A 27,208-nucleotide genomic window follows, 5' to 3' on the forward strand; every position below is an offset into this window, starting at 1 on the left:
ATGTGTATTAAATCAGTTAATGCCTTGATGTATTTGAGGGGGGCGGGGGATTGCAAGAGGCTTTCCTCTTCCTGGATATCATGTCAGTAACATGTACATTAAGTTGACTTTTCAGGTATGGTTTCTATGTCATTTAAGACTTTCCAAATACAGTGTAGCAGTATTGGTTTTCATACATCACTAATGGACCAAGGCTGAATTTTAGGAGTGAGTGCCTGACAGAATAGAGAAGACCCTGACATTTATGGAGAGGGAAAAAGAACAACAAAACCTTGCTAGCTCTTAAGATCTCAGCACTGGGCTGACCTCTGCTATTAGGCTGTGGATGTGATGCTTTCAAGAGTACAAGATAGAAATTTGTGGGGTTAGGAGGTGTTTGTGTTTTTTCATATGGGATTCAGACTGTGTTATAGATGCTGGTGCTGATCAGTAAAATTTAGATTGAAATAGTTCTTGAGTTTAGAATAACACTATTTGGCCATGACAGAGAGATGGCTCAGATGTTAAGAGCACTGGTTGCTGTCACAGAGGGACCAGGGTTTGATCCCCAGCTCTTGTACTGGGAACTCGTAACTGTCTGTAGCTCCAGTTCCGGGGGGATATGGTGTCCTCTCTTGGCTTCTGTGGGTACTGCATGTACACAGTGCATTCTTAACATGTGGCAAAAACACTCATAAACATTAAAAGTAATTCTTGATATCGAAGTGTGATGATGCACATCTATAATTTCAGCACTTGGGTAGTGAAAGCAAGAGGATGGCAAACTGAAAACCAGCCTTCCCTCTCTGTATGCTGAGACAACGCACACACAAGTATATATAAAACAAAACTTGGTAGACCTCCCACCTACTAATGTTATTTTAGTTTTTCCTTTGGGAAAATCTTTGATAGGAGAAACCACTTAGGAGTCTAGAATATTATGTAGTCATTACTAGTTTATACTGTATTTTGATACTAAGTCCTATTTTTTAGGATTCAATATTATTTCATTTGCCTGATATGTTTGCAAATTAACATCCAATTAGTAATTAAAGGTGGACAGTAGGTACTTCCATAACAGAAGCAGAAAAAAGAAACCCCAAGTTATCTACTATAGTTACAATATATGAATAAAATTATTTTAAAGCAGTAATTATCAGCCCTAATTAAAATTATACCATTTCAGCATTCTATTGTTATTTAGAGTTTTTAACGTAAGTTTTAGCAAATATCGATATTTAATAAAGAGAACTAAATGCAGAAAAATAAGCTACCTCTATTCAAATATTATAATGGTGGGCATCCTGCTAAATGATTAATGAATCAAAAACTCTAATGTTAAAAATGTTAAGCAAAGTAGTTGAATAAAAAAACTCCTATGAAAATATTGCCAATTTGAAAATATAACATTCAGTTATAAATGGCCATAAATATAGAAAACAAAAACATTATAGATAATCATGGAAGAGCCCATAAAAACTGTATTTAAAATACTACTACAAATAGAAAAGCTGTTGATTTAATGAAAATATGTACTCCCAGAAGGAAAGCACAGTATTTTAAAGATATTCACACTCCCAAGTACATACATTTCCATATTTTTTTATTTTAAAGATTTATATTTATTTTATGTGTATGAGTGTTTGCCTGCATGTGAGTTTGTATGTATGTATGTGTGCCATGTGCATGCAGTGCCTGCAGAGGCGAAAGGGCATCAGACCCACTAGAACTGGAATTCCGACAATGTAAGCTGTGATGTATGTGCTGGAAACTAAACCCCAGGTCCTCTGGAAGGGCAGCCAATGCTCTCAACCACTGAGCCTTCGCTCAAGCCCCAAATCTGTGTATTTAATATTGAAAAATATCAAACACTCCTTGGTTGAATTTTAGGAAGTGCATTATAAAATTATAGAAAAGATAAATATAGGAATTGAGCCGAGAAGAATGAGAACATAGCAGGATGGTGGATGAGAACCCTCTCTCACCATCCATCCATCCCAAAGCATGTTATGTGTAACAAAGCGATCGGGTTTGAACTCCCTCAGGAGCAGATAACTATACAGATGGAATAGAATAAAAAGGAGTTTGTTCTTTGAAGAGATGGAACTTGAAATCAAGAGAAGAAACCTCACAAGTGGCTTTTGTATAATTCATTGTCATTTTATATAATGTATAAAAATCATATACCCACCTAAACAAAATATACTCAGGATCTAGCAGTTTTTCCACACAGATTTCTAGAAAAGTATAAAATGTGGTAATCGTTTTAGTAATTGTGCCGTAAAGGGCTTAAGAGGATGAAAGAGGTACGTTAAAATGATTGTTTTTATTTTTAAAACCGTTTTAAATATATAAAGCTTAAGGGAAAGCTGGGAATATCTTAGTAAAGTATCCAATAGATTACTATCATATCAGTAAAGGGGTTCTTACAGTTGATTAAAGAGTAGTAAAATGACAAGCTGTATAAAGATTGTAATTTGGGTCACAAAAAATATGGTAGTGTGACAGTTTGCTGGTCAGCTTGACACAGTCTAGAATCACCTGTGAAGAGAGTCTCATGAGGAACTGTCTACATTAGGTTTGCCTGTGGACATATATTGTCTTAAGTTAATTGACATGGGAAGACTCAGCCCATGATGGGCAACACTTTCCCTAGGCAGGGGATCCCGAACTGTATAGGAGTGGAAACGTGGAGCTGAGCCCCAGCAAGCATGTAGCAGGCTTTCTCGGACTGCCAGCCCCCAAATCATGACACAGAGACTTGTCATTCATTGTAAATGCTCGGCCTTGTCTTATCCTTCTACCACTAGTTCTTATAACTTATTTAACCTGTTTCTCTTCATCTATGTTTTGCCTTGGGGCTTTTTTACATTTCTTCCATTCTGTATGTCCTATTCCATGTCTGTATGTCTGGCAGCTTCCTGGCTAGCCCCAGGCATCTCCCTCTTGTCCTCCTTTGTTCTCCTCTCCCTTCTTTCTTTTTCTATTTACTCTCTCTGCCCACGAGCCCTGCCTATCCCTCTACTGCCTAGCTATTGACCGTTTAGCTTTTTATTAGACCAACCAGGTGCCTTAGGTAGGCAAGGCAATGCATCCTTACACCATTAAACAAATGCAGCATAAGCAAGTGTAACACACCTCTGCATAGTTAAAGTAATATTTCATAACACAAGGGAGTGTGTACACATTCCTTTTCTCTGCTCCTTCCTATGAATGTGATGTGACTAGCTGTTTGAAATAGCGACCTTGGTTTATCCAGTGATGGACTGGGACCTGGAATTGTAAGCAGAAACGTACCTTTTCTCTTCTAGGTAGCTTTTGGTCAGGGTTTTTATCTCAGCCACAGAAGTGAAACTGAGGTAGTTATCAAACACTTCTCACTGAAACCCAGCCATGTACATTTCCTCTATTTGTGATAGTGACTATGAAATGCTGACTGAAGAGTTACTGCTCCGCACCTCCATTTGCCAAGTATGTTTTGGGGCATGCTCCAGCAGCCATCTAACACTTTTCCCTTCACTTTAAGGTATCTCTGTCTCCTCATTCTGAGATCCCACTTCAAAGAATTTTAAAAAGTACCAAGAACACATTGAATTGTTTTAGGTGCTTGTATTCCTAGAAGGGACACGAAGCAGGTATTTATTTGTAGTCTGTGGAAAGAGCTTAATCAAAATCCTTTGCCTTCTCCAATTTTAAACTCATGACCAGAAAAATTTCAAAGGGAAATACTGTATTCAGGAGTACAAGGACCAGGAGCGAGAACTTTCTGAGTGAGGCTCTGAGTGCGCAGGAGCCCATGGGCCCCGGACTGATCTTGGCAGAATGACTTTTGACTGAACTGTAATTAGGGTTTAGATGGGCTTAAATGGGTTTGGAGACATTTGTTTCTCACTTAGGAGTCAGTTCCTTAAGTGAATTTCTCTGGTCAGATGTAAGTAAGACACGGGCTTAAGGGAAGTATAAGAACAAGGCTTAATGGCTGGATTTTTAAGTCATCAACAGTAACAGCATACTTAACAGTCATAGTAGTAACAGTCTTCTGGCTTTGTTACCTATTGTGGTTTAAGTTATATTTTCATGTTTGCATGAATGGGGGGAGAGTGAGCAGGTATTTATTTGTGTGTCATGGTGTCTATGTGTGTGGAGATAAATGGCTTAAAGCTGGTCCCCTGTGCTATTTTGCTTCATTTGTTCCTTTTTATGCCCTGAGACAAGAGTCATTTACGAATTAATTTGTGTAGTTCTTTATCTGCCTACACTCCTAGCCTTTGCTGATCTGCCTCTTAACTTTTGTTCTTACGCTTCTGTTCCTGTGCTTTTCTGGGCGGTGTGTTGTGTTCGCCTGATTTCCTTTACGTGACAAAGTGCCTGAGACACATGGTTCCTAAGGAGAAAAGGTGTATTTTGTTGGCTGGTTTCAGGTGTTCAATTCTTGGTCAGCTGTCCCCGTGGATTTTAGGCCTTTGGTAAAGTACAGTTGGGGTGGGGTGGGGATGCTGCTTGTGATGGAGCAAACTTGGTCAGCAGCTAGCAGCTAGGAAGCAAAGAGACAGAGAAGTGAGGGTCAGAGTCACAGCATCCCAGTTTCTCCCAGTATCCTCACTTCAGCTGCTGCAGGATCCCCCAAAAGGTACAGGTGCAGTAAACTCAGGATCAAGCCTTGTCCCATGGCCTTTGGGGGCCTCAGAAGTTCGAATCACAGCATGCCAAAGCCTGGTCAATCAGCACTATTTTCTTTGGCAACACTGATGACTGTTTTAAAAGAAGTTGTTGTTTGGTATAATAAAACAGAGAATTTTGTGGACATTTTAAGACATAGACAAAAGGAGCTGCTGGCAAATCTGTATCTTCATAAATGGGGTTGTATTTTTAAAAGCCCAGTCATCCCCATCAGCAATGCCTGTGGATGCCTTGCCGTGACATCATATGTTTGGTGCATCCTTTATTAACAGCCCTGTGCCAGTTCTTTAGGAATACACACCTGATGTATTTAGACAAATTAGGCCATAGATTATTTATGGTATAGCTTCCAGACATAAAAATTCTGTACTGTACATTGTTTTGGTATGACTTTCTGTATGTTTGAAGTTGTCTTGAGGGATGAATTAGTTTTAGATAATTTCAATATTAAATGGCATATAATATTTTAAAGACTTTAAAATATAACACCAGCTGCTTTCCTTGCAGCAGACACCATGTATATTCATTCTGTGGCATATAAGAGTGCTCATTTTCTCTACGAAAACCAATTTTAAAAAAATACTGATCTTGTAAACCCAACTTCTGTCAATTTTAGACTGGTATCCTAAACATTAGTCCTACTACATTCTCTAAAAATAATAGGCAATATATTTTTTAATTTCTAAAAACAATGATTATCTGAATTATCAAGACATGTAAGGAAGTCCTGAGATGATAAAATCAAAATGGGAATACAAGCTCAGTAAATTCTGCAGAAAGCTGGAAGGTGGTTGTGTCTCTGGGAATTTGGGTTAACTTTAACCAGTCCACAGGTGATTAAAGAGGGCATACCCGTCTAGGAGGCGATGAGATGTTAGTAATAACCCAAGTTGTCATTCTGGACTCACTTCACACTCAGTGAGAATGTGAACCAAGGCTGAGATTGTGTTCCACAAATAAGGAAGTGCAACTCTGGGCCTTTGTTGGTGTCCACCTTAGGGGATGGGAGACACAGTTTTGACAGAGAACTGAATTCTGTGATGTTAGAGTCAGAATTTACAATCCATACAACAAACGGATGAAAAACTTTGAAACTAAACATTGTATTTTACAACTGTCCTGTGGGTGACAACCCAGTATATGAGGCAGGCACCAACTCGATTTTTCTCTCAAAGAATGTGTCCTTACCCTTCGTCTGAAGGGGCTCTCCAGACAATATCTCATACAAACAGTCACACGCAGTCATATTCACACAAAGAACCAGGAAATCATAGGCAGAACTCAAAAGCAGAGTAACATAAAAATAAGCATGTTTTGGGGAGAAGAAAGCAAAAATACAGTCTTAAAACTCGATTGAGAAGGAATCAACTGGAATTGGGGGAAAACAATACACATCAGGATATTAATGGCAAATGGAGCTTTAAAGAAAAAGTAGACAGATGGAGTGACAGACAGCAGCTGACTTCTCCCCTGCAGGAAAGGAAGGCAGAGTCTGCAGAACAAGGCCTTCGAAAGGTCGTGAGACAGGTTGAAAATAGTGGGCTCAGCAAAACTGTCTCTCAAGAAAAACACTGTCCTGTTGAGAGGCTAAAACAAACTTAAAAGTTGATTCTTTAAGAAGAATATCAACATTGAGAAACTTTTAGCGAGAGAAGAAAAAAAAAAGAGGGAAGAAAAAAGACAAAAGAACCCTCAGAGTACTGTGAAGGTCAGCACATGGCCATCCCATAAAGATATCTATGGGACAATTTGACCAATTATTAAAAACTATTCCGAGATGTTAATTGTGATCTAAATAAGTGAGAAACATGTCTTGGAGCGTGACATATGTTTTCTAATTTATAGGGAACCTTTGAAGGTCAAGGGGGTGAGCAAAGTAAGGTGACCTACTTGATTAGATGTTGTCCTTGTTTTTAGTGTTATTACACAATTTTGTGTTCAGTGGTAATAAATACATCGATTGACATCCCAAGTAATTAGACCAGTGAGCAGAAGGAAAATTCACAGCAGTCACTGGGGCAGTTGGACATCAGGAGAGCAAAACATGGAAACCTTCTCTATTGCAGGTCAATTCCAAGAGTGAAAACTAAAAAGTAATTAATTTTTTTTTTTTTTTTTTGGTTTTTCGAGACAGGGTTTCTCTGTGTAGCTTTGCGCCTTTCCTGGAACTCGCTTTGGAGACCAGGCTGGCCTCGAACTCACAGAGATTCGCCTGGCTCTGCCTCCCGAGTGCTAGGATTAAAGGCGTGCGCCACCACCGCCCGGCTATAAATTTTAAAAGTCATAAAAATGGTCAGTTTTGAAAAAAACTGTAGATAACTATTTTATTTTCTCTGAGAAGATAACATTTTTATAGAAAAAGAAATTCAGAAGGTATAATTTTCAATGTATTGTCTGCATTTGAGGCCATTTGAACTGCCATATTCCTGACTTTCACGTGAACGTGATATTATGCTCTTTCCCATTTTCATTGATTCACCCTGTTTTTGCTGAATTTAATTGCTGTAACATACATATTTGTCAGTGATGCTTAATAGGTCAGTTGAGGATACATGTGGAAGATTTTAAGTGGAAGCAAAGGAATCATAAACTTGAGACCTTCAGCTCTAGTGGCCAGTCCTGACATCAAGGCATGCTCTGCTGCGGAATCCAAATGGGGGCAGCTTGCTCATTCCTTCAGTGTTAGTTTCTTTGGTATCACCTATTATATGTTTGCAGCATACATACACACACACTGTATATATACATATACATATGCATACACATACACACACACATATATATGGGATAGGGCTGGAAAGATATCACAGCAGTTAACAGCATGTATTGCTCTTGCAAAGGACCAGAGTTTGGTTCCCAGCGCCCATATGGTGGTTCCCAACTGACTGTAACTCCGATGCAGTTACTCTGGCACCCTCTTCTGGTTTCTTTAGGTACCTGCACACATGCAACACACACACACACACACACACACACACACACACACACACACACACACACAATGACTTCTTTTTAAAAATACTGATCTACAGCTGCTGTTCTCCAGAAGTCTAGTTCAAATTTACTAAGGGGAAAATCTTTGAGGAAGGAAAGTTTATAGTGATTGCCAGCAGAATCTACGATGTTCAATTTAGAAGGGGAGTTTCATAACTAAAACAAAACCAATTGTTGTGGCTTTTTTTTTTTAGCAGAACTTAATAATTCTTGCCTTTAACTGTAAGTAAATATTTCTTCTTCTGCCACAATGGCATCATAGAACCTTAATACTTATTATGAACTCTGATATGCTCATATCTTTCCCCTCAGGTTGCTGATGCCACATCAGTCCCAAGACCTTTCAATGTCTTGCCTGTGAAAACAAAATGGAGTCATATTGGCTTCCATGTTCTCCTGTTTGATCTGGAAAATCTTGTGGAATTACTGCTCCCCACTCCCATAAGTGATGTTGACCATTCTGGATCATTCTATGGAAGTGACATCTTGAAGAGAGCCAAGAGCACAGTAGAGAAAAAGACATTGACAATGAAAAGAAACAAGGCGTCATGTAGCTCTCTCCAGGCTGAGGCACACGCCAAGACAAGTGGGGACAGCTTATCCCCCGGGGACAATATCAGCAAATTTCCAGAGGAGAGTGATGGCATTAAAAGACAGAAGAAAATGAAGAGCTCCAAAAAGACACGCCCTAAGCCATCCAGCAAGGTCGATGCCAGCCTCACAATAGACATGGCGAAATTGTTTCTGTCTTGCGTTTTGCCATGGGGAGTGGATAAAGAGTTAGACAGCCTCTGTACCAGGCATCTCAGCATCTTAAAGCTGCAGGGTCCTGTGTCTTTGGGGCTCGCTTCAAATGAAGACCTCTTCTCCCTGATGCTACCCGGGTGGGATGCATGCAGTACTGAAATGAAGGAGTACTCAGGAGTAAATCTATTCTCCAGAAAAGTTTTGGAGTTGTCAAATAAATACACAGCCACTCTTCCGGACCAGACTGGAAGTCCCAGGGGTCTAGGAAATCACTGTGAATCTTGGCAACAATCGGATACTATAGTGTATTTACTGAGCAGACTCTTTTTAGTTAATAAGTTAGTTAACATGGATTTGGCCTGTGAAATGGACAGGTAAGAAGCTCTAGAGAGACCAATGGTTCTAATGGAGTCATCAAGGCTGTTATGATCAACCTCTATGTTCAGCTCTGCCATCTTCTTCCTTCTGTTGGGAGACAGTGTTAGAGATGCAACAACTTTTTAAATTCAGAACCCATTTAAAAAAATCATTTTCCCATTAATTCATTGGATTGGAGGATAATTATGTGTCCCTATGTTTTAATATTTATTTAGATTAGGAAGACATCTTGATGTCATGCAAACATGGGGACCTGAGATTGAGTCTCCAGCACTCACATGAAAGCTGGGTGTGGGTATGGGTGCCTCTAACCCCAACCTTGGGGATGCAGAGGGAGGTAGATCTCTAGATGTGGCTAGCCAGCTAGTCTAGCACAATGGATGAGCTCTGGGGGGTCAGTGAGAGGACCTGTCTCAAAATAAAAGGTCAAGAAAGAAACTCAACATTGACCTCTGGCCTCTACCCGCATATGCACACACATACACACACTTGAATACACACATAAACACGAAAATAAAATTAGAATTAATATTAGTTTACTCAACGAATATCCATTGTATTCCTATGTGCTAGAACAGTATCTAACATAGAGAGTTAGATGCTTAGTGAAGGCATAGAAAGATTGACGTGCATACATACATATGTACTTACATATGTCCATATACAAGTCCATATCTTGTAGTCTATTTTACATGGTGTGAGTTAGGTGTGAACAAGTAAGTCTTAGATAGGTGCTTATGATGGTTGGAAATGTCATCTCTTAACTCATACCACAACGTGTGCTTTGCTTATCCAGATAGGGGTGGTGTGATTGTGAATAGGTTGTGCCTTGTAAAAGGCCCAGCTCACCAGTAATGGATGGTAGCTGTAGTTTAATATTTGGCAGTTGCTATGCTGTGCCTTTACATATATAATTACATTTTTCATTCTGATTTTATTAAATTGAATTCCGTTCACCAAATACTTATTATAGTATATCCACAGCTTATGGCCTACAGAAGATAGAGAAAATAGAGTTTTGACTGAGGCAGGGACTCACTCAAATTATAAAAACTCTACACATAAAACAAATAAAGACTGCTGGAATAAAAGAAGGGGCCAAGGAGAAAGGTGTGTGATGTGAGTGGTAGGGGTGAGAGGGTGAGGCAAGGTGAGTGGTTGGTAGGGGTGAGAGGGTGAGGCAAGTCCACATTGCTGTTCAAGGACAGAACTGAACCTGCTTGCACTGCAGGGTGGGGTGTCTCTGCGATCTGTTGCATGAGCGTTCAGGTCAGCAAGTGTCTGTCCCTGATGCTGTGACAGAGCTCCTGCCCTCCAGTGCTTCCAGTTGGTTGGGGGTTCAGACGGATCCCACGAACTTCTCTGCTGCTTCACACTGTAGTGATGGTGTATCACGGGTGTTTAATATCCAGTGTGCTGGTGTGGATGGGGAGAAAACAGAGGCTGAAGTTGGGGGCGGGGTTCCGCTTCCTGTGAACAATTTGATTTTACTTTCTTTTGTTTATTTTGAAAACCCAAATCACACACACCCCTGCATACTTAACAACAAAATTAAGATAGACTTAAAAACAACCTTCCTGCCCCCCCGCCCCCCCCCCCCCCCCCCCCCCCCCCGCTTACTAAATGTTTATATAACAGCAAGGTATGCTTCAACTATATTATCAGTCTTGAGCTTGAAAACCCAGGAGAGAGCCTTGCCTCCACTGTGGCACTACTGTGTGACTTGGGGCTAGCTATTTAACCTGCCTAGACTTTACTTTCCTTATATACAAAGTGAACTGGGGAATGATTGATGCTAAGAATCCTTCAAATTCTCTAGATTTAGGGCTTCCAGTCCCTCCCCCATCAGGGGGATGCAAGGCAGAGGTTTGTTTTAATACAGAATCTGGGATGGAATAGCTGTCTGGGGTCCTGTGGTTTGAGGGTTTTTCAGCAAGCTTATCATTAAAAGGTCTTAAAAAGTCACCACAAAAACTATCTATGTTTCAAAAAACTGCCCATTAAAATAGTAGGTGTGGTGGTGCATGTCTTTAATCCTAGTACTCCACTCGGGGGAAAAGGCAAAGGCTGGCTGATCTTTGGTCTATATAGGAAGTTCCAGGGCAGCCAGGGCTACATAGTGAAACCCTGTCTTAAAACAAAGCAAAACCCCCATGGTCCATTCAATGGATTCTGGAATGGAGGTGTCAAAATGAGAACTTTTCTAAGTCAGCTCCTCCGAGTTTGATCTACTGGGGCCAGGATACTATGTTTTATTGAGAAATTCAAACAATGTGTTACTGGATATGTCATATCAAATCCTTCCAACAAATTTGTCTATTTTGCCAACACTGTATTATAGTTGTGCAGGCAGAGCAATCCCTGTGTGCTTCCCAACAGGGTGTGTGTGACTGCACTGAATTCGAAAGAAACAGTCTGTGACAGCATCCCTGACAGTGTCAGGAACAATGACCCAGCACAGAACCTGATGGTGCCTGGGGAGAGTTCCCTGGTGGATGGCAACTTGGAATTCCTAAATCAGTCACAGCAGCCAGACACCTTGCTCTGCAGTAGCAAGACCTCTCCTGTAAAGGGGGCTGCAGTTCATTCTGATAAGCTAAGATTTGAAGATCAGTTGAGAATGTATGTAGATCAGAGTTGAGGAATTAAGTCTAGAAGACAATGATGAAAATAATTTGTGTTCAACCCCCAATTTGCTAGGGTAGTATTGAGCATGTGTCTTCAGTTTATCGAAGAGTTTACCATACTTTTAAAGTAATATCCCTTAAAACTTTTTTCTCAACAGACCCTTCAAAATGGAGGCTGTACACAACAAGGGGAAATTCCATGGAAGTGATATTTTGAATATATCAAGTTTCTACGGTCACCTAAGAAATGGTAAGAGAGCTAATGACACAGATATGAGCTGGTGTATTTTTTTTCCTATAAAGTAAAATAATGGTATAACTGGATGGCAATGCTTATATAAGTAACATTGTAAAAATGCATAGATTGCATCCATGGGTTTCTAGATGCCCAAGTAACTGAGACTTCTCAGTAGATGAAAGGTTTGGATAGCAAAGTCCTGTGTGATTTATTAGATGATTGATTGCATCCATAACTTTATCATTCCCCTCCCCCCAAGCTACTGTCAGAGAGTTTTCTTGCTATTTCAGGAGGTTATTTTTACGAGTGTAACAATCTCAGATTCTCCTGAGTAATCGTCTCAGCCTTTAGCTTGTGTTTTGATGCCAAGTGGCCGATGCATCTCCCATTTGCCTCTCCAAGTCTTTGCATCCTAGGGACCTCTCCCTCAGTCCTGTTGCTCAGGTCCAGAACTTTGATGCCATTGTCTCACAGTTTCTTCAACTCGTATCCCATGTCTAAGCTTTCCATCATCCCAGAGTTCCAATGCTTCTGACTACCCATGGCCATGCCCCATGTGTGAGCCTTCACCCTGATGTGTTGCTGAATGGCTACAGTAGGTCCCTAACCACTCACTACTCCTGACTCTTATACTCTGTTCCCAAGTAGGACATCTCTGTCTCTGTCTCTGTCTCTGTCTCTCTCTCTCCCTTCCAGTAGCTTCTTTTTCACTACATTTCCCTAAGCCTAAGACCCTGCTTAAGTCACTACTCCCACTCATCATGTCTTGGTTCAGAGTGAAGTTGCATTTACTTTTGTCTCTTTATCCTTAAGCAACAGGACAAGCAGGTCTTAAGACTTCAGCATTGGTTCTGCCTTTGCCTGGATGGTTCCTTCCTCTGGTGTCCACAGAGCCCTACCTGCTGTCCTTCCATTCATCTTCATCCTCCAAGTCTTCCTCAAATGCCCCACCTCCTCTCCATAACATCCACCTTTTTTTCTGTTGTACCGTTCTCCATACACTTTTTCGTTTCTATGACAGTCTCATTCATTATTATGTCTAGTGTCTAGAAGGACTTGTGCAATTGTTCTGGGCTAGTGTATAATGAGACTAACAAGTGAGTAGACTTAAAAGATACGTGCTGACTAGAACAATTTCTGAGAGATGAATGAAGTAGGTGAGTGGGGTTCAAATTCCAGCTCTGTAGATTACTATGTATACACCCTTGGGAATGTCTTTCACTTCTATTAAATCCCTGTTCAAAATGAGAATAAGGATCCTGGCCTGATTTAATGCTACCTCTGTAGCTAAGCATCACTGACCTGTGGTACACACTGGCTCCACAATACTATCATAAAGAAAATTTAAGGTTCTTTCTAGGAGAGTTTACAAATAGCATTCAATTATGGGGTTCTAGTGTGTTCCAAGAATTCTGTTAATGGTTTGCTTATGAAATTTCACTTGACGTATAAAGAACCCTATGCATTAAAAGTATAAGAAGGTTCTGTTATTCTCAGAAAAAAAAAAAAACAAAAAACAGGGCTCCTAAAAATTAGATGGATCAATGACAGACTGCTCGTACTCAGAGAAGCAGCTTTGGCATGCAGATCTGACTCTTTCCTTCTCCCTTCATCAAATCACTCTTCCTTTGCATGCCTTTGGCAGCATCCCTTCCAGGTATCCCCTGCCTTCTTCTTAGTGTGTATATGCTCTTAATGGGGATGCTTCCTTCACTAGAGTTTTTTGTAGCACTGGGAATTGATTCAAATTTAAGGTTTAACATGTATGTATCTGTAAAGACTGAATAACTAACCAGATCCAAGGGTGCTCCTGCTTCTCCTGTGAGTCTCCAGCTGAATAGCCTTGAGAGTTAGTGTTACTGCTGAGTCATACTGCTGGTGTTTGGGTTCCATTTTTTTTTTTTTTTTTTTTTTTTTTTTGGGTTTTCGAGACAGGGTTTCTCTGTGTAGCTTTGCGCCTTTCCTGGAACTCACTTGGTAGTCCAGGCTGGCCTCGAACTCACAGAGATCCGCCTGGCTCTGCCTCCCGAGTGCTGGGATTAAAGGCGTGCGCCACCACCGCCCGGCTCCATTTTTTTTAACAAGTAAGATTAGGTTAGAGGGCCAGGGAGATGATTGGATAGGTAAAATGCTTGCTGTGCAAATTATGAGGACCTGAGTTCACATCCCCGGCACCCACATAAAATCCAGGGATGGTGGCACATGATTGAAATCCAAGTGCTGGGGAAAGGAAGGCAGCAGGGCCCCTGAAGCTTACTGGCTAGGAGGCCTAGTCAATCAGTGAGCTCCAGGTTCAATGAGAGGCCCTGCCTCAAAGACTACAGTGGAGAGCAATTGAGGAAGACACCTGATGTCCAACTCAGACCTGCATAGGTACAGAGATGCACACATGTCATACACACACACACACACACACACACACACACACACACACACACAGACACACACACACAGACACAGCTGAAATTTGAGACAAATAAAAGACCTCTTTTTCATAATAGAGAAATGAGATGAGCAGAGAGGTATAGGAAAAGACTCGCTTCTTGGCAATTGATTTTTAAATCCAAAACCCTGAAAAGTGAAATAACACCAGAGCTCTCTTTTTCAAGGCTTGACAGGAACCAGTGCCCGCTCCCGTTAGCAGAAATGGTGACTGAGTAATGCTGACAAGGCTGGGATCTTTTCTTTTCATCTTTACCCCTGAAGTTGCAATTAATTCTATGACTCCCTGACACTGCCAAGAAAACTTGGCTCCGGTATCTCTATCATATTAAAATTTTAACATCGCATTAAAGCATACTGTGAAGTGCCCCACGATGCCAGTAAGTAGTTACAGTGGAGACCGAGCCTTAGCTTTGAAGGTGAGTCACAAGGTCAGCAAGATGAGAGAGGAGAAGAGGAGAGAGATCAAAAGAAAGTATCTTCCTCTGCACTTGTGGAGCTGGGGGAGTGAGTCCAGAATGGGGCTGTTCTGGAAATAGGTCTGTGCACCATGATTGGGTATTTCAAATTCTTATTACACACTCCTTTAGAAAAACAATCATAGTAATAAAGCAATTCATTATCAACTTCTTTATGTTCTTAATTTGCTCTATACCCAGCATGTTTGTTCCATCACCATTCTTTGGCCACTAATATAATTTAATAAAAATATACATATGCAACATACATACACATACATATAAAATGTATATGTAATATATATATATAATTTGTTTCTATATAGGATGTTTGATAGAAAATATAATGGATAAAAACTAATCTTAGTAGTTGTTACTAGAATGTCCAACATGAATTAATACCTTAATTTTAGGAGACAGGTATAATTGTAATTTTCCCAATGTGGAAAGCCTCCATCATGCTTCCCTATTTTCTACCAGGACCTGAGACCTGCATGATGCCTTCACTCATCGGAGAGCCTTAAGAGATTGATTTTTTTTCATTTAGATGATTATATATACATTTTCAATTAATGAGAAGGCACTTTTATTTTTTATTAATTGCTCTTTTGTGTGATGAACTGTTAGTCTCAGTATGGATCAATGTACATAGAACAAGCCCCTTCTCACAGTTAGAATTTCCCACTGGACTTAAGGCAAAGATAGAAAGGGTATCAAAGAAGACAGCCTTAGAGGAAACAATGCCTCACACAAGTATGAAGCATTAGTATTTTACCCATCAGTAGGAGATGAAGGGCTGGATGAGGACAAGCCAATGCAGTCTCTGATTTTTCCTGTGATGGGTGCCGACTTGTGGCAAGCCTGAGCTCTTTGCATGAGGAGGTAAGAAACAGAAAAATCCAGTGCTTTGACCTAGTTTGGCAAAGAGTAGAAAGATGAATGAAGTATAAAAGTAAGTGCAGCTTGACAGTGTCTATGTTTGTCTACTTAGTCTGGCTGTATCTGAAAGTCATCTGAGATACTTCCCCAGAGTGCTACTGGCTACCCGTTCCCATCCTTGGACCTGCTAAATCACACCCCCTGAAAGGTTGAACCTGAGCTTGGTGTTTGTAAAAACAAGCATCCCCAGATGGTACTAATGTGCAGACAGCATCAGGGACTGAGCATGAGTTGCATTACTAAAATGAGTTCTCTGCATTTCTAGGTAGGAATGAGTATCACACACCTGAGGCTGACATCTCACTTCTGAAGCTAATCTCCTGTTGGAGAGACCAGGCTGTACAGGTATGACATCGTCCACGTGCCTCATGCCATCAGAGGAGATTCCTGCTACTAAGATCCAGTGAATCCCCTCTTCCCTGAGAATGCAAGTAGGCAGTTATTCTTATCCTGCAAGATGACCTTCTAGAACATTCCCTTCACCAAGCCTCAAGTATGGACAGGGATCAGGCAAAGCATAGAGGTGCCCCATAAGGATACACAAAGGTGGGTGCAGAGAAGAGTGGCCAGAGGAGGTAGGGTCATCCTAGCAGAGGTAACTCCTTGTCTGATGTGAATTCTCTTGGAAGCAGATTAGTTGTTATTGGGGTTGTGACTTTAATTGGCCATTTCCTTATGTGAAATTAGGCGATTTAGAGAGCAGCTTTGTATGATGTCCTATTCACATCTCTCTTCCAACTTCTTTGGGTCCCTGGTGGTTGCTGGTAGGTCTGAACATTGCACAAGTTTTCTGCCCCATCTGAGAAACGTGAAAACAGTATCATTAGGCAAAGTAACTAAAAACCCTTCTCAGGCGCCCTTTCAGAATCTTACATTTTCCAAAGAATACAAGGCTGGTGTTTGTGCCCAGACCTTTTCTTTATTACATTTTTTTACTGTTATTAGTGTACAGTGTCACACATGTGTGTCATGAATAATGACCACTGTCACCTCCACCCCCCTACCACTCTTGTCCACCCTGCCTCCTCTCTGAAGATCTCCCTCTCATGTTCCTGCCTATTTGATTGGCTTTATGACCTGATAAGATTAATCAGGGCCATCTGTGTGACCAGGGGTGTGGAGACTGTTGGACTCAGCTACAGGCACACACCTAAGGACAGTGATGTCCTTCTCCCAGAATCTATCAATAGCTCATAGTTCAGAGGTGAAAGATAGAGTCCTTAAGCCTCTCCCCCTGTCCTGACTGATGGTTGATAGGGTAGGTCTAGGGTGGGCCCAGTGCAGGTAACTACAGTTGATAGTTGCTTGGGTCTACTGATTGGCACATGTAGCCCTTTGCCTGTCTTTTGGCTCTCCCCACTTGCTCTTTTGCAATATTCTCTGAGCCTTGCGGGGGGTGGGGTGGTATAAGTAACTTATTTAAGGCTGGATCCACATCTGCAGGTGGGGCATCTGTGAGTCTCTGCATCATTACTGTTACTCATAAGGAGAGATGTTTGATGATACTTTTAGCATAATGGGATGTTCTTATTTATGGAAAAATTCAAAGTTCTGGGTTTTGGATGCTTTTTTACAAGACTGCTAATGATTTGGAATAATAGTATATAATTCATGAAAATAAAAACTGTCCCAGGTAACCGAAGCAATACAAGCTGTCCTCTTGGCTGAAGTTCAACAGCACATGAAGAGTTTTAGAAATCCACCCATCAGCAGTCAACCAGATCCAGTGGCAGAGCCCACCATTTGTGAAAGGATGCGGATCTCGACGAAGATGGGGTGGACTGAAGAAATAGAGCTATCATATGTGGGAAACTCCTCCCCTCTGAAAAGTAAGTGAGCGGCTTACCTGTGTGTTCTTCCAATGAAGCTTTCCTAGTACTTAGAATGTGTTGGGGGGTGTGAGTTTACAGTGTATCATTTCCTCAGGACTGGAGACACAAACTCCATTTCTGACTCATTCTATTAACAGTTTGTTCATATCATTATCAAGAATATCTGATTCTATTGTAGTTATATTTTATAGAGGGAAATTTGTATTGCATATAAATAAAAACAGAGTGAGGGTGTGGGATTGAAAACCCGAGTTCTAATCTCTAGCACTCTCATAAATATCTCAGCAGTGTTTCTCTATAACCCTGAAGAAAATGTAGGGCTCCATCATGGCTGTCTCATTTCTCATAAGAAAGGACATTGCCAGGTTTCTTGAATGATCTGTACAAGGTGCAGATGGGAAGGAAGCACCAGGAGTCAAGGGATGTGGAAATTAAGTGATGTGTATTTGAACTTCGTGACTTGCAACTTAGTCATTTTGCAGTGTTTTCTTACATTTCATGGTGTGTATTTCATCAGAGGTCTTAATACTTGCACATCTATGCTTCAGGTGAGGATGGATTACCTTATCTGAGTTTATATTTTCACACTGAGTATGTTCAATTCTGACTTGCTTTAGTGAGAAATTGTATAACAAATGCATTTCAGAGAAGGACATTCCCGTTAACATTTATTTACTCTTATTTTATGTGTATGTGGATTTTGCCTACTTGTATTTCTGTGCATTGTGTGCAGTCAGTGCCTACAAAGGCCAGAAGAGGCCACTGGACACCCTGGAACTGGAGTTACAAAGAGTTATAAGATGCTGTGTGGGTGCAGGAAATTAAACTCGGGTCTTCTGAAGGAGTAGCCAGTGCTTTTAATTGCTAAGCCACCTCTTCAGCCCAAGACTTGTTGTTTTAAATATGGCAAAGGTTTCTGTTATCATACATATTTTGGAAGTTATTTTCCTTTAATAACTTTGTGTATTTCCTTTAATAACTTTGTGTGTGTGTGTGTGTGTGTGTGTGTGTGTGTGTGTGTGTGTGTGTGTACGTGTATGAGGCTGGAGGATGATCTCAGGTATCATTCTTCAGGAACTACCCTTTTTGCTTTCTGAGATGGGTTCTCTCACTAGACCCTAGAACTCACAGGCTAGTCTGGCTGGCAACATACTCTCCTGATCCTCTTGGCCCTGCTTGCCCAGCGCTGGGATTCTAAGCACACATATTCATATGTGGCTTTTCTAGTGGATTCTGGGGATGAAACTCAGGTCATCCTTCTTGCATGGCAAGTACTTTACTGACCAGGTTACTTCCCAGGACCTCACTATACATTTTTACATTGTATATATTAGTTTGAATAATCCAAGGGGTTACATTAAATAAAGCATTTGGCATAGAAGGGGAGGCTTTGTAGATAAAACTGTCATTTTGGAGCTATTGGCCAGATTTAAATTCCTTGTTAAGCTGTGGTGGTTAGGGTGATGCCTCAGAGGTGGATATTGAAAATAATCTTTCCACATGTTCCATATCCAAAGTTTTATTCAGAAAATTAAATAACAAAACACGTTGTATTTTGTTTGTTTGTTTGTTTGTTTTTAACATAGAATCATGTAATTGTCATATGCATCTATTGAACAGGAAATTGAGTTGCTCTGTCTTTCAGGCCAGGAATGGGCATCCTCTGTCTACAAAGCTAGAAGGGAAATCTGTCTAACTAAAGGAAAAATTTGATGTATAACTAAGTATATCATAAGGAATAGCTCCCTTAACTGTACTTATGTGCTAAATGTATCTTCATTTAGCCTTAGTGGGGTCTCTATGCCCAAGTGAGAAGAGTTAAGTTCTTTCTGGTTACAACATTGCCTAGAAAATCTCCATGTGATGCTGAATTAGCAAGAAGCAGAAATACAAAGGGACACAACATGGGAGATGTGTGTCAGGAGCATCTAAGGTCCTTTCTCTTCCAGAATAACAGTGGCAATGATAATGCCCATTCATACAGTTTAGTGTGTTCAGAATTCTTTGTATAGTCTAACTTATTTAATAACATTCTATGCAGACATGTATATTTTCATACCATTATGCTGTATGTATGCCAAACCAAACCAACCAACCAACCCATCTGTGATGTATGATGACTGAAGAGAGCTCACCTGCACCCCCCATACACATTCATAACTGGCATCATACTAGATGAGGAAGAAACCATCTTTGATACTTGTAGCAGGAATCTTAGAGAGTCTTATTAATAAAATCAAATCTGAGGCCAGTTATTGGGGTGAATGCTGGTAGATCAGAGAGACAGAACAAGCCACAGCTATCTCACCTTGCCAATTCCTCAGCTGATCCTGTTTCCTCAGACTGGAAGCTTCTGTGTCCTCATCCCAATGGCTCTCAGCTGAACTGCTGCTAGAAGCCTGAATGCTTAACCAGCCAAACGCTTAACCAGGCAAATGCCTCTAGTTTCTGGTCCTCACGCCTTATAAACCTTTCTGCTTTCTACCACCACTCCCTTGGATTAAAGGCTGCTTTCTGGGATTAAAGGCATGAGTCACCATGCCTGGCTGTTTCCAATGCGGCCTTGAACTCACAGAGATCCAGAGGGATTTCTGTCTCTGGAATGCTAGGATTAATGGCGTGAGTGCCACCATTTTCTAGCCTCTGTATCTAGTGGCTGTCTGTTCTCTGACCCCAGATAAGATTATTAAGGCACACAATATTTTGGGGAGCACAATACCACCACATTTCCTCTCTTTTTGTCTAAAATTAAAAAAAGGCTTATAACTAATACAAGAAAAACTATCCAATAAGTATATACAATATATACAGTCAAGATTACACTAACGATGTCTAGTCCATTAACATTTGACAGATTCAGATAAAAACTCCCATATATATTAACAATGTCCAGTCCAGTAACATCTGATAAACTCAGACCAAAAAAATTTTCATTACTTATCTTATTTAAAATGAGTAGTTTCTTTTTAAAAGTAGATTCAGAAATAGACTTTTTTATCTTACCATATTCATATTTTCATAAAAGTTTCAAAAATCTACCTTTTATCATTTTTATATCTTCCTCTTTTTCTTTTTGGTGTAGATTCAGTGATCTACCCATTTATCCTATTATTTCTTTATCTTTTTTCTCAGAATAGATTCAGTGATCTATCTCATATCTATATTCTTTTCTCTTTTTTCTTTCTTTTTTAAACAAAAACTCTGAATCTAATCTCCATGTTCAGCTTTTTTCCTGACCATTAACAATTAACAACTTGTAACCAACCATCATAAACAATGACAATATCCATAACTCATTAAACGACCAAAAACCTCCCATCCCACCTCTTAAGAATGTGGGCGTCGTTTTCTTAAAATTACTTCCATCTTTAGGGGATCCTGAAAAGAAAATTTTTGGGTTAATTGTCAAGTCCTATATCATTTGTCCAGCCACTGCATAATGAAAAAGTGCAGGGCTTGTTTCAAGTCCTTGTTCAAGTAATCTGTCAGGCTCGATCATCTCAGCCAGTTGTCTCAAAATTGTCCTGAGTAGTTTGTAGTCCAAAGTCAATATTTTGGTGGTGTTAATCAGCTTAATGGCTTTATCATAGTCCATGTGGAATCATCTTTGTGAGGTCTCTTCATCCTTTTGAAGATTTCAAAGTCGCTGTTAGGCGTGGTCATGGTTCCCTGAAGACTTTTTTTTTATTTTGTGCCTCCTCTGTGATTTGGAGTAATCACAGTCTGACAAATGTCTGTCTCTCGGAACCATGAGCATTCTTCCCTAGAACAGAAAATCTTCACAGCAATTTCTCCCCACCATTTGTCTTGCCAAACTTTTCCAAACTGACCTTTGTCAATGCTTTCTTGTAACACGATGGTCCTGGCAATTCTTCTCTGAACCAGCAGCAGTAAACCCTTCGTCCCAGGTAGCAGCATCACCGCAGTCACCAACACGATGAGAAGGAGCTGGCAACGTGGAGCAGTAGCCACTGCTTCCATGGTCCCACCACTGTGTGAGGCTCAGTCCGGACTGAAGCTTCTCCCAAGCCTCCTAGGTGGGCCTCAAACTCGGGATCTTCCTGCCTCTGCCTCCTTCAGTAAATCCTACCAGCGTGCACCACCACAACTGGCTGAGTATAGCTCAGGTCTAAGCAGGGGCCCACAAGACCACAGGCAAACAGCTTTTTCATGAATTCGTACCACGAACGTTGGGCGCCAGATGTAGCATGAATCTTAAAGAGTTCTTATTAATAAAATCAAACCCGATGCCAGTTATTGGGGTGAACGCTGGAAGGTCAGAGAATCAGAACAAGCCACAGCTATCTCACCTCGCCAGATCCTCAGCTGGTCTTGTTTCCTCAGACTGGAGGCCTCTGAGTCCTCATCCAGAATGGGTCTCAGCTGAACTGCTGCTAGAAGCCTGAATGCTTAACCAGCCAAACGCTTAACCAGGCAAATGCCTCACGCCTTATAAACCTTTCTGCTTTCTACCACCACTCCCTTGGATTAAAGGCTGCTTTCTGGGATTAAAGGCATGAGTCACCATGCCTGGCTGTTTCCAATGCGGCCTTGAACTCACAGAGATCCAGAGGGATTTCTGTCTCTGGAATGCTAGGATTAATGGCGTGAGTGCCACCATTTTCTAGCCTCTGTATCTAGTGGCTGTCTGTTCTCTGACCCCAGATAAGATTATTAAGGCACACAATATTTTGGGGAGCACAATACCACCACATTTCCTCTCTTTTTGTCTAAAATTAAAAAAAGGCTTATAACTAATACAAGAAAAACTATCCAATAAGTATATACAATATATACAGTCAAGATTACACTAACGATGTCTAGTCCATTAACATTTGACAGATTCAGATAAAAACTCCCATATATATTAACAATGTCCAGTCCAGTAACATCTGATAAACTCAGACCAAAAAAATTTTCATTACTTATCTTATTTAAAATGAGTAGTTTCTTTTTAAAAGTAGATTCAGAAATAGACTTTTTTATCTTACCATATTCATATTTTCATAAAAGTTTCAAAAATCTACCTTTTATCATTTTTATATCTTCCTCTTTTTCTTTTTGGTGTAGATTCAGTGATCTACCCATTTATCCTATTATTTCTTTATCTTTTTTCTCAGAATAGATTCAGTGATCTATCTCATATCTATATTCTTTTCTCTTTTTTCTTTCTTTTTTAAACAAAAACTCTGAATCTAATCTCCATGTTCAGCTTTTTTCCTGACCATTAACAATTAACAACTTGTAACCAACCATCATAAACAATGACAATATCCATAACTCATTAAACGACCAAAAACCTCCCATCCCACCTCTTAAGAATGTGGGCGTCGTTTTCTTAAAATTACTTCCATCTTTAGGGGATCCTGAAAAGAAAATTTTTGGGTTAATTGTCAAGTCCTATATCATTTGTCCAGCCACTGCATAATGAAAAAGTGCAGGGCTTGTTTCAAGTCCTTGTTCAAGTAATCTGTCAGGCTCGATCATCTCAGCCAGTTGTCTCAAAATTGTCCTGAGTAGTTTGTAGTCCAAAGTCAATATTTTGGTGGTGTTAATCAGCTTAATGGCTTTATCATAGTCCATGTGGAATCATCTTTGTGAGGTCTCTTCATCCTTTTGAAGATTTCAAAGTCGCTGTTAGGCGTGGTCATGGTTCCCTGAAGACTTTTTTTTTATTTTGTGCCTCCTCTGTGATTTGGAGTAATCACAGTCTGACAAATGTCTGTCTCTCGGAACCATGAGCATTCTTCCCTAGAACAGAAAATCTTCACAGCAATTTCTCCCCACCATTTGTCTTGCCAAACTTTTCCAAACTGACCTTTGTCAATGCTTTCTTGTAACACGATGGTCCTGGCAATTCTTCTCTGAACCAGCAGCAGTAAACCCTTCGTCCCAGGTAGCAGCATCACCGCAGTCACCAACACGATGAGAAGGAGCTGGCAACGTGGAGCAGTAGCCACTGCTTCCATGGTCCCACCACTGTGTGAGGCTCAGTCCGGACTGAAGCTTCTCCCAAGCCTCCTAGGTGGGCCTCAAACTCGGGATCTTCCTGCCTCTGCCTCCTTCAGTAAATCCTACCAGCGTGCACCACCACAACTGGCTGAGTATAGCTCAGGTCTAAGCAGGGGCCCACAAGACCACAGGCAAACAGCTTTTTCATGAATTCGTACCACGAACGTTGGGCGCCAGATGTAGCATGAATCTTAAAGAGTTCTTATTAATAAAATCAAACCCGATGCCAGTTATTGGGGTGAACGCTGGAAGGTCAGAGAATCAGAACAAGCCACAGCTATCTCACCTCGCCAGATCCTCAGCTGGTCTTGTTTCCTCAGACTGGAGGCCTCTGAGTCCTCATCCAGAATGGGTCTCAGCTGAACTGCTGCTAGAAGCCTGAATGCTTAACCAGCCAAACGCTTAACCAGGCAAATGCCTCACGCCTTATAAACCTTTCTGCTTTCTACCACCACTCCCTTGGATTAAAGGCTGCTTTCTGGGATTAAAGGCATGAGTCACCATGCCTGGCTGTTTCCAATGCGGCCTTGAACTCACAGAGATCCAGAGGGATTTCTGTCTCTGGAATGCTAGGATTAAAGGCGTGAGTGCCACCATTTTCTAGCCTCTGTATCTAGTGGCTGTCTGTTCTCTGACCCCAGATAAGTTTATTAAGGTGCACAATATTTTGGGGAACACAATACCACCACAGATACTCTCATCACTTTTCTTCATTATAGTACTAGAAATTTCTTCATTATAGTACAAGAAATTTCATCAAGCAAGAGAAAGAAATAAAAGACTTGCAAATATGAGAGAAAGAGAAATTACCCCTGTTTTCAAAAAGACTCCACCAAGATTGTTAGAGCTAATGAATGAATGCAGTAAAGTTGCAGGATGCAAGATAAACATAAAAAATGGTAGGTCTTTTATATAACAATAATGACTTTGCTACAGAGGAAATGATGAAAGCAATCCCATTAGGGAAGAGTGCCAAAGTATTTTATTATTAATTGGTTCACTATAATTATACGTTAATAATGATAATCCCTAGGAATAAGCTTAACCAGGAAAGTAAAAGATGTTCATAATAAAAATTAAGAAACACTGATGAAAGAAAGACATATATTAAAACATGGACAGACCTTCCATGTTCATGGATAGGAAGAACTAACAAATTCTTCAATACATGGTGTTGGGAAAACTGTTTCAGTCCCTGAAGAAGGTTGAAACTGAAGTCCATTGCTCACCCTGTACAAAAATTAGATCAGTGTCAACGGTGTAAGATCTGATAATCTGAAACCATTACTGAAACAGAGGGTGTGCACATCAAGATATAGGCATGGATGCCAATTTCAAGATAGGACTCTGAAAGCACAAGAGGCCAAAATGAGCACTATACCAAGTGGGATTGTACCAAACTAGACAGCAAAAGCAATAGCACAGTAAAGAGAAAGCAGAAGAAAGGGAGTAATTATGTGCCAACTATTCATCTGACAGAGGGTTGATGTCCAGAATATATGAAGAACTCCTATGTTTAACAAAACAAAGAATCTAGCAGAAATATGGAAGAAGGATCTGAGTAGTTTTAGAAAGAAAAAAAATAGAAATGACCAGTAAATGTGTGAATATCACTGAATATCATTAACTGTGCTATTGACTATGTCAGAGGAACACAAATCAAAAGGGTAAGGAGGTGGAGCTTATCCCACTCAGAATCATTGATCTCATAGAACAAACATAAGAAACACTGGGTGAGTGTGTGGAGAAAGGGGAATTTGTACACATTGATGGAGATCTGAATTGGTGCAGCTTCTCTGGAAAATAGTATGAAAGCTCCTCAGAAAACTAAAATTAGAATTAACATATGACCCAGCTAACCCACTCATGAGTGTAAATTCACAGGAAATGAAATCTTCATGCTATGCCCAGGCTTATTATGACCCTTATTCACAATAAGTAAGATTTGGAGTCAGCCTAGGTTCCCGACAGCAGATGAGTGGGTGAAGATGGTGTGGTATGCAGTACACAGTGGAATGTTACCCAACAACAAAAGACCAAATCCTCTTGTTTGTGGAGAAATAAATGGATTTGTGGACATTATAGTAAGTGAAATAGGCCAGACGCAGAAAGACAAATATCATGTTTCGTCTCAAATGCAGAAGCAATTATCAGTAGATGTTACCAGAGAGGAGAACTGTGGGGGTCATGAGGATGGAAGAAGGATGAATAGGTAGGATCTACACAAACCACATCCATGTATAGAAAAGTATGAGTTTCTTTCCTTTAATAAAGATAATTAACGTTTTTAAATCTACAAATACATTATTTATTCTGTTCGCAATAACAAAAGAATAAAAGAAAAAGAGAAAATCTTGCCGTAGACATTACTGGCAATGAGTGATATAGTCACACATAACCCCATACAGTCTGCTTTCCAGGTTAAGTTCTTCAAAGTTTGCATGGCATCATTCTCCAACTGCCCACAGTTGCTCTTCTCATTTCTTTCTCCAGAATGACATGCTCAGAGGGAGGCATTTGTGAATGTGTATGTGTGTGTGTGTGTGTGTGTGTGTGTGTGTGTGTGTGTGTGTGTGTGTGTGTGGCTTGGGGATTGTTGGTAGGTCACTATGAGATGTCTTCCATAGGCTTTGTTCCCCAGTGGATGGTACTTTTTTGAAGGATGTGGAACATTTACATAAGGGGCTTCTCTGGGCCATGGGAGTAGACCTCATTTTTAGCTCCATCACCCACTTTGCATCTGCTCTCTGCTTCTTTATTTATTTATTTATTTGTTTGTTTGTTTATTTATTTATTGTGTATACAGTGTTCTGCCTGCATGTCTGCCTGCAGACCAGAAGAGGGCACTGGATCTCATTATGGATGATTGTGAGCCACCATATGGTTGCTGGGAATTGAACTCAGGACCTCTGAGTTCAATTGAACTCAGGACCTCTGAGTGCTCTTAACCGCTGAGCCACCTCTCCAGCCCCCTCTTTATTTTATTTTACACACCAGTAATTACAAAGCAGCACAAACCCAGACACTTGACAAGATAGCAGAAATAAAACCCTCTAGACCAGTGGTTCTCAACATGTGGTCATGACCACTTTGGAGGTCCAAGGACCCTTTCACAAGGGTCACATATCAGATATTCTGCTCATCAGATATTTATATTACAATTCATAACAGTAGCAAAATTACAGTTATGAAGTAATAAAGAAATAATTTCATGGATGGGGGTCACTACAACATGAGGAACTCTGTTAAAGGGTTGCAGCATTAGGAAGGTTGAGAACCATTGCTCTAGACCAAATCAATGAATACATATTAATGCCTAATCTCTACGAAGCTCTGAGTGTGTACTTTTATCAGCCATTGCACCAGCAATGCACTTGATTATAAAGGCTTTACTTTGGAATATAAATTGATGCTTATGTAGATTTTACTGCTTAAAAAATATCTAGGAAGTTTTGCTGAAAATTACAACCGATAAACGTTAAAACATAGAACTGACCTTTAGCAACATAGCAGGATACAAGATCAACTCAAAAAAATCAGTAGCCCTCCTATATACAATTGACAAACAGGCCGAGAAGGAAATCAGAGACACATCACCCTTTACAATAGCCACAAATGATATAAAATACCTTGGGGTAACACTAACCAAGCAAGTGAAGGACCTATATGACAAGAACTTTAAGTCCCTGAAAAAAGAAATTGAAGAAGATGTCAGAAAATGGAAAGATCTCCCATGCTCATGGATAGGCAGGACTAACATAGTAAAAATGGCAATTTTACCAAAAGCAATCTACAGATTCAATGCAATCCCCATCAAAATACCAACACAATTCTTCACAGACCTTGAAAGAATAATACTCAACTTCATATGGAAAAACAAAA

The 27,208-nt window shown here is 40.3% G+C and overlaps 1 protein-coding gene across 3 annotated transcripts in view; it reads left to right on the forward strand.

Annotated features, from left to right (window-relative positions):
* Positions 1-27,208, forward strand: part of Wdr72 (WD repeat domain 72) — a 163,645-nt gene that overhangs the window by 67,128 nt on the left and 69,309 nt on the right. For all 3 annotated transcript variants that reach the window (XM_052729321.1, XM_052729326.1, XM_052729334.1), the window contains exons 14-17: positions 7,966-8,774; positions 11,564-11,655; positions 15,748-15,827; positions 17,116-17,311. In XM_052729321.1, the coding sequence (XP_052585281.1) occupies positions 7,966-8,774; positions 11,564-11,655; positions 15,748-15,827; positions 17,116-17,311 (1,177 nt within the window). The remainder of the gene's footprint in view (positions 1-7,965; positions 8,775-11,563; positions 11,656-15,747; positions 15,828-17,115; positions 17,312-27,208) is intronic.

This window comes from Peromyscus californicus, unplaced genomic scaffold, assembly GCF_007827085.1.
Source record: "Peromyscus californicus insignis strain IS unplaced genomic scaffold, ASM782708v3 Scaffold_11__1_contigs__length_118956290, whole genome shotgun sequence".
Lineage (NCBI taxonomy): Eukaryota > Metazoa > Chordata > Mammalia > Rodentia > Cricetidae > Peromyscus > Peromyscus californicus.